Source organism: Primulina tabacum, chromosome 10 (assembly GCF_025594145.1).
Source record: "Primulina tabacum isolate GXHZ01 chromosome 10, ASM2559414v2, whole genome shotgun sequence".
NCBI lineage: Eukaryota > Viridiplantae > Streptophyta > Magnoliopsida > Lamiales > Gesneriaceae > Primulina > Primulina tabacum.
In genome coordinates this window covers 910,779-923,151 of record NC_134559.1, presented here as the reverse complement: position 1 = coordinate 923,151, position 12,373 = coordinate 910,779, and the positions used below count along the sequence as shown (strand labels likewise).

General features: G+C 37.4%; 3 protein-coding genes across 3 annotated transcripts; 2 read left to right on the top strand and 1 right to left on the bottom strand.

Annotated features, from left to right (window-relative positions):
* Nucleotides 1–1,942: 1,942 nt before the first annotated feature.
* Nucleotides 1,943–4,346, top strand: LOC142505915 (uncharacterized). Its single transcript, XM_075619059.1, has 4 exons — nucleotides 1,943–2,202; nucleotides 2,304–2,379; nucleotides 3,137–3,309; nucleotides 4,059–4,346. Exons 1-4 carry the CDS (start codon nucleotides 2,090–2,092, stop codon nucleotides 4,132–4,134), a joined length of 438 nt encoding a protein of 145 aa, XP_075475174.1. The 5' UTR covers nucleotides 1,943–2,089; the 3' UTR covers nucleotides 4,135–4,346.
* A 1,122-nt stretch (nucleotides 4,347–5,468) lies between these two features.
* On the top strand, nucleotides 5,469–8,094 carry LOC142506071 (uncharacterized protein At1g65710-like). The gene is made up of 2 exons (XM_075619217.1): nucleotides 5,469–6,826; nucleotides 7,042–8,094. The coding sequence occupies exons 1-2, from the start codon at nucleotides 5,804–5,806 to the stop codon at nucleotides 7,891–7,893; spliced, it is 1,875 nt and encodes a 624-aa protein (XP_075475332.1). The 5' UTR covers nucleotides 5,469–5,803; the 3' UTR covers nucleotides 7,894–8,094.
* A 424-nt stretch (nucleotides 8,095–8,518) lies between these two features.
* LOC142505567 (NDR1/HIN1-like protein 6) lies at nucleotides 8,519–10,633 on the bottom strand. Its single transcript, XM_075618604.1, has 2 exons — nucleotides 10,461–10,633; nucleotides 8,519–9,331 (listed from the first exon to the last, which is right to left on the bottom strand). The coding sequence occupies exons 1-2, from the start codon at nucleotides 10,580–10,582 to the stop codon at nucleotides 8,686–8,688; spliced, it is 768 nt and encodes a 255-aa protein (XP_075474719.1). The 5' UTR covers nucleotides 10,583–10,633; the 3' UTR covers nucleotides 8,519–8,685.
* Between the last annotated feature and the right edge of the window lie 1,740 nt (nucleotides 10,634–12,373).

The following is a 12,373-nucleotide window of genomic DNA, read 5'->3' as shown; positions in this document are numbered from 1 at the left end:
GCGTCGGAGTGGTCACGCCGGAGAATCTTCCGGCGCCCATTAACGTCCTTTCTCTTTTGAGAGAGCAGGTCCAGGTACCTAAGCAATCATCTCTGGCTCATCAACCCGACCCGGTGTAATCGCCCACTAAGCTCACACATGATTCACCCGGTCATTATCATTGGCGCCGTCTGTGAGAAATTTCGATCTAAGACGTTGATCATGGTTTCCACAAAAAAATCCACAAGAAGGGATGATGCTGGGAAGCAGCTCTCTGACTCAGAAGTCCCTCAAGAAGGTTAACTTCAATCGACCTTTGTATTAAATCAAGAGCAACTCACTCAAATCATAGCAGCGGTAGTCCAGAAAAATGTAGTGGAAAAGTTACCCCTTGGTGACAACCGAGCACAACGTAAGGTAGGGGCAGGAGACAAGTCTCCCCTTTCATGAGAAGATGAAGAGACAGAAAGCTCGCCAGAATGCTCTAAGGCCTCCACTATGGCCGAGGAGCGAGAAGATTTAAGAAAAAAATGTTAAGAAGCTGGAAGGGCAAGCTGGATCTTTGTGTGTCCCCTGAGCCCAGCCGAGAGGATGCCCTTTCTCTGCCCACATTATTAATGAGCCCTTGCCCACCCATTTCAAGTTGACAAACATCAGGGAATACGATGGCAGTTCTGATCCAGAGGAAACACTTGACTCGATTCAAAAATATGACCATGTTACACTGTTATGACGATGAGATTAAGTGTAAGACCTTTTTAACCACGTTAGTAGATTCTGCCCAACGATGGTTCAACAGATTGGAGCCCCGGAGTATACGGAGTTTTGAAAATTTCAAGAGAGTCTTTTTGCATCATTTCAATAGCAGTAAGAGATACAAGAAGACTGCTTTCAGCCTTTTTGAAGTCAAACAGGGATGAGATGAGTCACTACGGGGTTATATCCGCAAATTTAACAGGGCAGCACTAGAAGTACCATCATGTGCCTCCGAGACGAAAACTACTGCATTCACACATGGATTGCAAGAAGATGATTTCTTCAGATCATTAGTGAAGAGATTACCCTGGGATTTCGAGGATTTGTTGTCCCGGATTGAGAAATATATTAACATGGAGGAGGCGTAGAAACAAAAGAGGGAGGGTGGGAGAAAAGAAAAAGGCGAGAAGTCGGGGAGGCCAGAAGAACGGGTCCCTAAAGAAAGTTACCTGAGGCATTTTTCTCATTACCTACTCTCTTGTCACCCCCTTGTCTACACATGACAGAATTTCAACTACTTAACCCACCCTACAACTCCCAACTCCTTAGCATGCATACCTCTAGCCCCTTAATACTCATCCTAACACTTTGGCACAGCTTTATCCACTTAGCACTCCTCCTAGTGTCTTGGTTGCTCACCTCAGCTGCCCGTTTTAGTAGACCGGTTCTCGGACTTGGGGATGAGCCCGAGTCTGTCATCCGGAATTAGAACCATATTAGGTTCGAGCATGTGTTGAGCATATTTATGTATATCACCCGTTAATCGTTTTTTAATACATAGAATCCAAAACAAGAAACAATATTATTGTACCTAAATGGATCCATTATATAATTTTTGTGATGTTTTATCTTCGATGAATTAAGTAAAAAAAAGAATGGATTTGAAAATCTTCTATACATACCTTAACTACGTATAGTATATACATTTCTGAATAACTCCGACTCTGTGAGCAATATACATGCAATGTCTTGGCTAAAAACAAATTAATTTGAGTAATTGTTTAAATTAGTTAATGTGATAAAAAAAATTATTTTCAAATAAATAAAAGACATTTAATAAAATTTTGATATCATAGAAAAATTAAATTGAAGTAAAATAAAATAAAATATATAATTTATAGGTTAGTAAAAAAATAAGTTTCGTTTAATCAGAATTTCAATCAAATTAATAATATATAGATATATCTAAAATTATATTATTTTAACAATAAATCTGCCTTGGGGAAGAAGCTAATTCTGGGAAACACCGTCGATAAAATCTCCACCGGTTCTCTGAGAAATCTCACTAAATGCACCCAAAAAAATAAAAGATAAGAAACCAGTTTCGGAGAGTTCTTTTGCGAAAGAAACTATCATGGCTGGAGTTGAATTACTGCCAAAAGAATACGGCTACGTGGTATTTGTTCTCGTTCTCTACTGTTTTCTCAATTTTTGGATGGCCTCACAAGTTGGCAGAGCCCGAAAGAGGTACTGTTTCTCTGGGATTTAATTAATTACGATATCTGAGGCATTTAATTGAAAGCCATGTTCTTGAATTTCTGGGTTTTATTATGTTAATTTGATTGCAGGTATAAAGTGTTCTATCCGACGATGTATGTCACAGAAGCTGAAAACATAGATGCTAAGATCTTTAACTGCGTTCAGGTTTTTGCTTTTTATTTGTTTCATTTATGGCCTAATTTATGACTTGATTATATTTCATGAATCATATCTAGATTTCATCAGCCAACGTAGTTTAACATTACAAATTAGAATGTTTGGATGGAATCACCCCTCCGATTCAAAACTTTTTGGAGCAATTTTTCCTAACTTGGGACTTTAATCACCATGGTTTACTGAAGTTTGACTTTTTAAAGCCTTTAAAAAACTTAATTTTTAATGGATATAAATAATGAATAACATAAAATTATGAACATATAGAAATGAAATTAAAGCTCTGGAATCTGTGGTTATATGTTCACGTATTTTCAGAAAAAATTTCCTGAAAATATTTCATGATTTGTTATTTTTTTAGGTTCATTTTTTCTGTTCTAGATCTCGTGATTTAAAATCTTTAAAAGTAATATTTTGTATAAGAATGTAATATAATACTAAAATTATTCTTAAGAATGATAAGCTGAATTAAGATAATGATTGTTTAAGGACATGTGAAAGCGGATTGAAATATATTTTCAATTGCAGTTCAACAGATTTAATATGTTTGTTTTTGGAAATGAAAACATTCGAGAAAACATATCAAGCATTGCCTTTGGTTAGTCTAACTGAGCCTTTTTTTCAAGTGGAAAAACTTTATTAAGCAAGTTGCATTTGTATTTGAACGAGCCAATGATTGTAAGTGTTCTCCTTATGTGATGATTATTCTTGGTTGATACATAATGTGTAAGAAATTTTTTGGGTGTAGAGGGGGCACCAGAATTCGTTGGAAATGATGCCAATGTTTTTCATGTTGATGATATTGGGAGGGATCAGGCATCCTGTGATATGTGCATCGCTCGGGGTTGCTTACAGTGTTTCGCGCTTTTACTATTTCAAAGGCTATTCCACTGGTGATCCACAAAAACGTCTTTCAATCGGGTTTGTTTCTTTCATTCATTCTCTTTGATCAGTTTCAGAACTTATGGTTGATGGTATTGTATTCCAAACACGAAGATAGATCTATTCTTTATCTATGATATGCTTAACTATTGGATCTTTGTTGGCAATTCTATCATCTTTTACTTTAATTATATTTAATATGCATATTGTGAGTTAAAGAAACACATGAATGCATATTCGACGATTGTCCCCACTAAACCAACATGATTCTTTCCGGTGATGACATAGGAAGCTTTCAGGTGTCATTATCTTAGAATTGCCTTGAGTCGATGGCGCTTCACTTTGGAGTTTTAAAATTGTTGATTATAAGTCAATTTGTTCGCAAACTAATCAATTAATAAGACCAATAATTTCTTTAGCATTGATGGAAATAGACTTGTGGTTAATGAGTTTTCAGGAGTCATAATAAACTGATCGATTTTTGTTTTGGAACGGGGTGAAGCCTAAGCTAAGTAGTAACTCTGGGGGATACATTACCGTGTTGGACTTCAACTTGGTTACTTGATATTATTTAAGCCTAGACAACAGTTCCATTTTGGTTGTGCACCACACTTTGTTTCTAACTTTTATGCATGCCTGTTAATCTTAATTATTGAAAGTGCACAACAAGACGCGCATTATGGCTTGCGGAGCATCGCAATTCTCATCTAGGCACAATCCTTTAGGGAAACGGGATTCTTGTGTGCAGGAGACCATGATGACACAATTGATAGTTTTTCCATGTGCAGGAAATATGGATTCTTGGCTGTGCTGGGGCTTATGATTTGCACAATTTCGTGCGGTGTGCATTTACTCACTACATGATCAAAGATTAGCTCGAGGAAGATGATACTACTCTTCACTGTATGACATTTTGTGCTATTGTTTTGTTTCAGTTGAAACTTTTTTGCTTCTGTGGGCAAAATAGTTCGGTGGTAGTGTCATTTATATGAAATAAACGAAACTAGATTATGATTAATGAATGTCTGTTCATTTCCATTCTTAGTAATGGCAATACATTGATACTTTCTAGTGTATCCTTTGAGACATCTAGAAACGAACTTCATGTCGGCTACATCTCTCTGTTTAGAAATATATACTATTTATTCACAAGTTTTTCGAGCTAACTTGATTATTAAATTCTTTTTATTCAAAATTTTTAAATTGAAGCCAACTTCAAGTGTATCTGATGACTTTAATATATTTATTATTTTGATAAATATCTAAAACTAGAGAAGGTAACAAAATCCCAACAACTATATAAAAATATAGTATAGTTTGATAATTCAAGTCCGACCAAACAAATGAATCATGACTTACTGGATAAATACTCGTTTTAAGCAAAAGCATAGCTAATTGGCTATTGCATAAAGGCGTCCGCAATGGTGGGTTGTTATAACATGTACCAACTCATAAAAAATTGTGGAGTCCACTGCCACATGCTTATTATAAGAACATATTTCTTTCACTCACATTCATTTTAACATTAAAATCCATTATTTATGAGTTCCACTGTCAACTCAATCATCTTAAAATTTTTAATATTAAATAAATATGTTTTACAATATTTAAATCATTATTATTCTAATTTTTAAAAATAATCTTACTTTTTAATAAAATAATCTTATTAATTTTAAAAACTAATATTATTGTTATTTAAATATTTTTATTAAATAAATTAGATGTTCGAAAGAAATACCACGACAGAAGAATTATTTAATCAAGATATGAACACGATTTATTTAAAATTACAATATAATTAAAAATTTAAAAAAACATATAAATAAAAAATAAAAAAAGGATTAATTTTAAAAAAATTTAGAAAAAAAATCCAAAAGAAACCAAAAATAAAATTAAACAAAATAAAAAAATAAAATAAAAGAGAGAGGCGTTCATTCTTCTTTCTCTCCTGTGATGCCCACTCACAATTGAGAGATGATGTTAATGCTCATTTAACACCTCATTGAGCATGCCCTAATACAAAAAGGTTTTAAATTTATTTTAGTAATCATATTAATTGTGTAGTTAATGCTTCAATTTATCAAATTTCATAATTTGAATCATATATAGTTTGATGCGATGTGGAATAAAGAATTTTAAGTAATTTACTTAATGAATTGATGCATATTTAATTTTACAAAATTTCAAAGATTTTTTTAATAAAAAAATTATGATGGTAAAAAGAAATGAATCTGACTCACGTGGTGTACAAAGGGTGGTCCTAAATTAAATAATTTTCGGACATAAAGAAGACATAATTTAAATATAACGGCTGGCCCGCTCGCACTCCTCTGTCAAAATTTGAATTCCCTCTCACTCCACAAACTTGAACTCAATGGATTTCTTGAACATTGCACCCCTTTTTCTTTTCTCCCTCTCTGCCTCCTCCTTTTCCATTCTTTCCCAACCGTTTAATCCCGATTTGTTGTTGCCTACTCTCTGTTTTTGTGAATAATATTGTCGTTTTTCACCCCACCCACCCATCTGTGTAAAAATGGGTAGTTGTTTGAGCAAGAAGAGCGTTTGTGTTTCATCTTCTCCCTCTTCCTCTATTGCACATTCAAACCAACCTGAAAGGGTCATATCTAATACCCAATTGGAGAAGAACAAGGCAGAAGAAGAAACGGTGAAGAAAGAAATATTCCTCATCAAACATAGGAAAAGCCATGATAGATCTTTGCAGAGTGATGTAGAAGGGAAGAGAGATGCAGAGCAAGGTGAAGAATCGGGTGAAAAGTCTCGTAGTGTGAGTGGTAATTCTGGTGCGGGTAATGTAGTTGAAATTACTGCTGGAGGAGGAGGAGGAGGGGTGAGGAGTTCCAGTTGTACGAAGGAGGAGCTGGACGCCATTTTGATACAGTGCGGCAGGCTCAGCCGAAGCTCCTCCACGGGAAAGGCGACGTCCCTCTCTGAAAGCTGTGGGAAGAAGTACTCTGGATCGAAGAGAAGTTTTGATTTCGACTCTGAGGGCGATGGGCTTGAAGGGAGTGGTGCTGCTGTTGATGGAGATGAGCGTGATGGTGTGGCAGGCGCGGGGAGTGAGAGCCGTCGCCACCGCAACCGGAGCCGTCATCCTAGTGGTCGGAGGAGGACACCAAGTAGGGAGAGGGAAAGGCGGATGAGCAGATCTCCTGGTAGGAGATCTGAATCTCCAGCTCCTACCGGGGGCCCTAATTCATGCCCTGCCATTTCTGGTTCCAAGCCGGCCAAGATGGTCTCTGTACCCGCCACTGATAAGAGTGGTAATGGATGTGCTGAGCCAGATTTAGCTATGGCCGTTAAAAGGAATCAAGTGAAGAGAAATGCTGGTGGGGATGGGGCTGTGGCTTCGAGAACCGCATCAACTCCTCGTACTCAATCCCCTGCAAGAGTAAAGGTTTCAAACGAGAATCAGAATGTGAATCCGGGACAAGTCCAGCAGCCCTTGCCACTCAGCCGAAGCAATTCGAGGAAGGCAGAAATTTCCCCTTGCAGGAGAAATCCCCTTGGTGAGATCGACACTAACATTATACTGCAGGTGAGCTTTAGTACCAGGTTGTTTGAAACTGTCTTGCATTTACCTAGTAACCTTTTTTCAATGTAATTATTAAGTACCAATGTCTGTTGAGCGAGTTTCTTGAAACGGACTTAGGCAAGACGATTTTTACAACTATATGAGAACATTGCAGTTAACGTTAACAAATCTTCGGAAATATGTTGTGATGTATTTCTACAACTCGATCCATCTCGCAGACTCCACAACGGAAGCAAAATGCCGATACCAACCAAGGGGCAGCAGAGAACAAGTTGAGATGCAGCAACCCGACGAATTCAAACTGCAAAACCAAAAACGAAACACAGGTGAATGTGATTACTTCCGAAAACGAGGGTCTTCAACCTTTCCATTCGGTGATTAGAAGCAGATCGTCTCGTTTATCCAGAGAAATAGACATCAACCCCGATGCGTTATCAAATCCTGCTGTAACATCCTACACTTCATTATTGCTCGAAGACATCCAAAATTTCCACCAAAAGAAAGACCCTCCAGTGGTTTTTTCACTCCCTCCCTGTGTGACTAAAGCCTGCTCTATTCTCGAAGCAGTTGCTGATCTCAACTCCACCACCAGTTCCAATTTCTCCAGTACATTCTCCAAGGATAGACAAAGAAATCCTGTGACTGAGAAATTCGGTAAAAGCAATGAAACCAACAAGCCCATTTCAAGAGGGAGCCCTCTGATGGAATCTGAGGTGGTAGTTGATAATGATTTGATGGATCCTGCCTTTCATAAATATGTGACAGTAGGGAGAGGTGCAGTAGATGTCGATGAATTTGAAGAGCAAGAATCCTCGGGCAGCAACAGCTTTATGGGTGGTCAGCAAAACTGGATATCTCCTTTTAGTTGGGAGCCTAATTCGGTTGACTCTACTGATCGTTGGGCATCTTCAAGATCGGTTAAGAGACAGCATGAAGTGAGGCATGTCGCGTCTGATTCTGGAAAAAAAACAAGCTCAAAGAAGAGGGAGTTTGATAATCAACGGTCTGGGATTGGCCGTGGCAGGATTGAATCAAGAGGAGCTCAAAAGGCAGCAGCTACTGCAACCTAAACGTGGGACTTATTGTGAAGTTTTATGTCATTGTGTTTATTTTGGTGGTTGCGCAAGCTTGCAACTCTGAGCTCTATTTGTTTTGTTTCACCATTTCGTTTTCTAGTTAAAATTTCATTATCATTTTCAACTAATTGTTTCTTTGCATAAAGCCTAGTGCAAACAATTTGTAGTGTCTGATCCACTAAACTCTCTCTTATTTTCTCATTTTAGCAACTGGATCAATTCGTAATTGATAGAAGAGAATAATAGATTTAAGGAGATGCTAATGTTTGGCTAAATTGTCACTCAGGGGCAGATTTAGGTGCGGGCCGAAATTCGAGTCATATTCAAAGTTGGGGTGTTTAAATGAGAAATTTTTAAAAAATAATTGTATTTCTCACTTAGATACTGTTTTAGAACTATCATGTTTAATGAAATACAAATCCAGATATAATTTTAGGATTATTCAATTTTCATATTGTATTGGTTCAATATTGCATCAAGATTTGGCCAATATATAACTGCAACATAAGAAAATATAACTTTATGAAAACAAAAAGAGCCTTGAGATCGATTGTCAGCAGTATTGTAAACTTAAAAAAAGGTGTTGATGGCTCATGGCATAATGTTAATCACAAAAGAGATTACGTACCATTATTTCACGCACGTACACCATAAATACATCGGATTTAGAAATCATATAGCACATTCGGGAAAAGTAAATAAATATTATATAAATTAAAAAATTTAAAAATATATGTTTTTTAATGTAAATATATTATATCAAATGGTAAAATTAAATATAAAATATTAAACTCTGAGTCTGAATTTGCAATTACTATCTCTAATTCTGATCACTTCACCTTGCCTGAAAGTGTGGACATCCCCTCTGCACTTCACCAAGAACTTCAGTTTCATGAGCTTCAATCTCCCAAGCTTCAGCCTCACGGGAACATTGGCCCGGAGATTCAAAGGGACGCTTCCACTCTGCTGCGCAGCCTGCAACGACTGCAGCAAACCCGTCGCATTATCAGTTTGCCCCGCCAGAGTAAGGCTGAACACGGTGGTGTTGCGGTGGCCCTGGTAAAATTCCGGCAGCGAACCTTCACACAGTTTTGTTCCTGTATACCATACACTCAAATGGCTTCCACCCACGTAGTATATTCCAATCTTTTCGTTCGGATTTCTTGCGGTGATGTTGACGTTCAACGAAGCGGACAATCTGTTGCTGTTGGTGAGATTAAACTGGGTTATTCTCATGGAATCTGCTGAATATTTTGGTAGTTTTGGTTGGAAAACAAAGAATATAATCGCAGCCAAAATTCCAAGGATTATGAGAAGGATCAGCAGAAGGGATACGGTCCACCAAAGGCACTTTTTGAAGCAACTGCACCTCCTTCTTGTTGGTTTTGAAGGAGAATATGGGACTATGCGGGTGAGAGGCGGCGGATGTTGCCTCTCGGGATCACCACTATCATGGTTCGGCCGGAACGGAACGGGAACGGTGACTGCTGTTCCAAAGTTCCAGGATAAATCGGTGATTGTTTTGTAGCGTTGTTCTTTTATCGGCGATTTAACGGCGAAGCGGAACGGAACGGCCGAGCGGAACGGTTTGATGTTTAAAAAATATGGTTATGAGATATTCATGGTTCATTACGGTAAGATATAATAATGGTTATTGTAGATGGTTATTGTTTATGGTTATGTTTATTGGAATGGTAATAGAATGGTTATGTTATTGGTATTATATTTCATAGTTGTTGATGATTATAGAAATGAATGTGTAGAATAGAAAATTGATCTTGAGCCAAATAGGAAATGGAAGTGCAGAAACGGTATGAAAAATGTGGCAGTAGTTGTGGTTTTTAGTATAATGTCTTGTATATTGATCCAATTGTTGTGAGACCACTTCCATTAGAAAGATAAGACATAAGCTATAACTTTCATGTTTTGATAGATCATTTGATTTTTCAACATCTGGTACACATGGAATTAGATATCGTGGATTTGATTATGGGTCGTCTCAATATATTGGTGATAGATACAATGAATCTTCATCATCTATATGGCGGGGTGTTGGACGTCATGGTCCCGAGTATAGATTTTCAAGTACAGCTGATAGTTCTACTGTGTATCGTGGATTCAGATACTATAATCGTCGTGACGAAATACTATTACAAAATTAAACACCCCATTCTAATGATCTTTCGTCATCTCAATCTAATCAATATCTCTATGGACAATCACGTCAATATCCAAATGTTCAAAATCAATTTAATCTACGAGATAATGATGAAGAATATAACAATGATTTCGCTCCTCCGCGTCACTCTTCATGGTATTAACTTTGGTATGTTATAATTTTTAGTGTGTATTTCTTATTGTGCTATTATTGTAAAATAGTTTTGTATTGATATATTAATTTGTAATAACTTTATATATTTTATTTTTTAGTATGATGTAATTTATATTTAAATTTTTTTACCAATTTTTTGAATTTATTAATTTTTTTATACGACCGTTCCGCAACATAACATTGGAACTGGAACGGTAGTTGCCGTTCCAAGCACCGCAACCGTTCCGACGAACCATGACCACCACTATCAGAGCGAAAAGACCCTCGGGCCACCAGCGGGATGGTGGCTTTATTGCACGTCGCGGCCGCATCGGATTCTTGGAGTGGATGGATTCTTTGATGATCGGCCATTGCATTTGAGAGGGGAGAGCAAGCAACCACGAGATGTTTATATAAGTATGAAACCGAGAGTGGCGGTGTGTTAGCATTTACAGATAATCTGTATTTTTTAAAAAAAATATATTAAATGTTGGTTTTTAAACTTTATTTTTATATCTTCCAACATAATCGATAATCTTAATTTCAAGTTTCACGCATATCTAAAAATAAACTATATCACTATATTATATTTTATACCATATATCTTTAAAATTTAAAATATTTCATATATCAGTAAGTATGAATTATGAGATAAATTTTTACATAATTTAATCATTTACATATTATTTATAGATAAATTCATCATATCATATGTAATGTAATTGGTTATCTCTACTTTGAACAATTCTCGGGTGGGTGAAGAGTCGCCATCTTTTGTATATTAGAATTCATAATAGAATAGAATTCTATTAGAATATTTAGAATAAAGGGAAATAAGCGGGTAGCAGGAATCGAACCTGCATCGTTAGCTTGGAAGGCTAGGGGTTATAGTCGACGTCGATATATTATGAAATGAATATACCACACCAATTCGTTATGTATGGATGATGAGATTCCATTGATACAGAGCCAATTCCAATAGATTTATTGGAGGGTCTCATTGGCGTGCATCCAGTAGGAATTGAACCTACGAATTCGCCAAAGATCAGTCTAACTAATCGGCCTAAGGAGTGTGCTAGCACTATCAGTATTAAAGACGAAAAAGTCGGGCGGGCTAAGGACTCTTTCTTTACCCTCGATTCTTCAATCGATCTGGGTCAAGGGATTGAAACTCTCGAGATTTCCACTATTTTCTTGTTTTGCCGTTCGCCGATGATCCGGTGTGCTTTTCAAAACCCATCTTTTATGCCCATGGGAGGTGGAAGCAGCTGTTTCGTTAGGATGTGGCAGACGATATGAATTGGATTTGATATCTCTCTTGTATTGTATACGCCATTTATAGGTTCACCTTCTTCAATGACCTACTGACACTTCACTTTTTGAACAAGGATATGTCTTGATTTACACATAGGCCTTCTCTAAAACAAAAGAAAAGGAAGGAAAATTCCATGGATCGACCCCATCATCTCCACCCCATAGGAACTACGAGATCACCCCAAGGGCGCCTTCGGCATCCAGGGGTCACGGACCGACCATAGAACCCTGTTCAATAAGTGGATTAAAGGCCTATTCGCATCACTATGTTCAATAAAAGGAAAAAGGGAAGGGATAGGTCATTGGATGGCACTCTTCACAGTAAACGAAGAGTCTCTCTTTCTCCTCTTTACCCCCGGGGACAAATCTTTCACTCACTGAGAAGTGAAAACCTGTGACTAGATCGTCCTGAAGACGGATGCGACGGGAAGAAGTGGCATTTGGAAGTGTTGCTGAACATCAATTGCAACGATTCGATAGACGGCTCATTGGGATAGATGTAGATGAACAATACCCCCCCTAGAACCGTATAGGAAGTTTCTTTCCGGCTCGCAACGGCTCAAACGGGCAGGGGCAATAGGGTCCCCAAAATAACAAGAGATATGGAAAAAGCGTTCTGGGAAAATCAAACTTCCATCGAAGAGAAGCAAATGAAAGCCGTTGTTGCTTGCCGCTTGCAGGCTCGAAAATAGATCTTTCGCCTTTACTCCCTGTCTCAAATTGATTAGCTTTTTCTTTCGCTTGGTTCGCCCCTTGCCCATGGATAAAGAAAAAAACGTTTCAACATCAAAAACAACAAAAACTAGAGCAAACATATAATAACGGATTTTAAATTGTAACCAAGCGTCG

Coding starts and splice junctions, on each gene's coding strand:
- LOC142505915 (XM_075619059.1), top strand. CDS start 2,090: ATGGCTGGAGTTGAATTACTGCCAAAAGAATACGGCTACGTGGTATTT. Junction 2,203..2,303: donor GTTGGCAGAGCCCGAAAGAG/GTACTGTTTCTC, acceptor ATTTGATTGCAG/GTATAAAGTGTTCTATCCGA. Junction 3,310..4,058: donor CAAAAACGTCTTTCAATCGG/GTTTGTTTCTTT, acceptor TTCCATGTGCAG/GAAATATGGATTCTTGGCTG.
- LOC142506071 (XM_075619217.1), top strand. CDS start 5,804: ATGGGTAGTTGTTTGAGCAAGAAGAGCGTTTGTGTTTCATCTTCTCCC. Junction 6,827..7,041: donor ACACTAACATTATACTGCAG/GTGAGCTTTAGT, acceptor TCCATCTCGCAG/ACTCCACAACGGAAGCAAAA.
- LOC142505567 (XM_075618604.1), bottom strand. CDS start 10,582: ATGGCCGATCATCAAAGAATCCATCCACTCCAAGAATCCGATGCGGCC. Junction 9,332..10,460: donor GATAGTGGTGGTCATGGTTC/GTCGGAACGGTT, acceptor TGATCCCGAGAG/GCAACATCCGCCGCCTCTCA.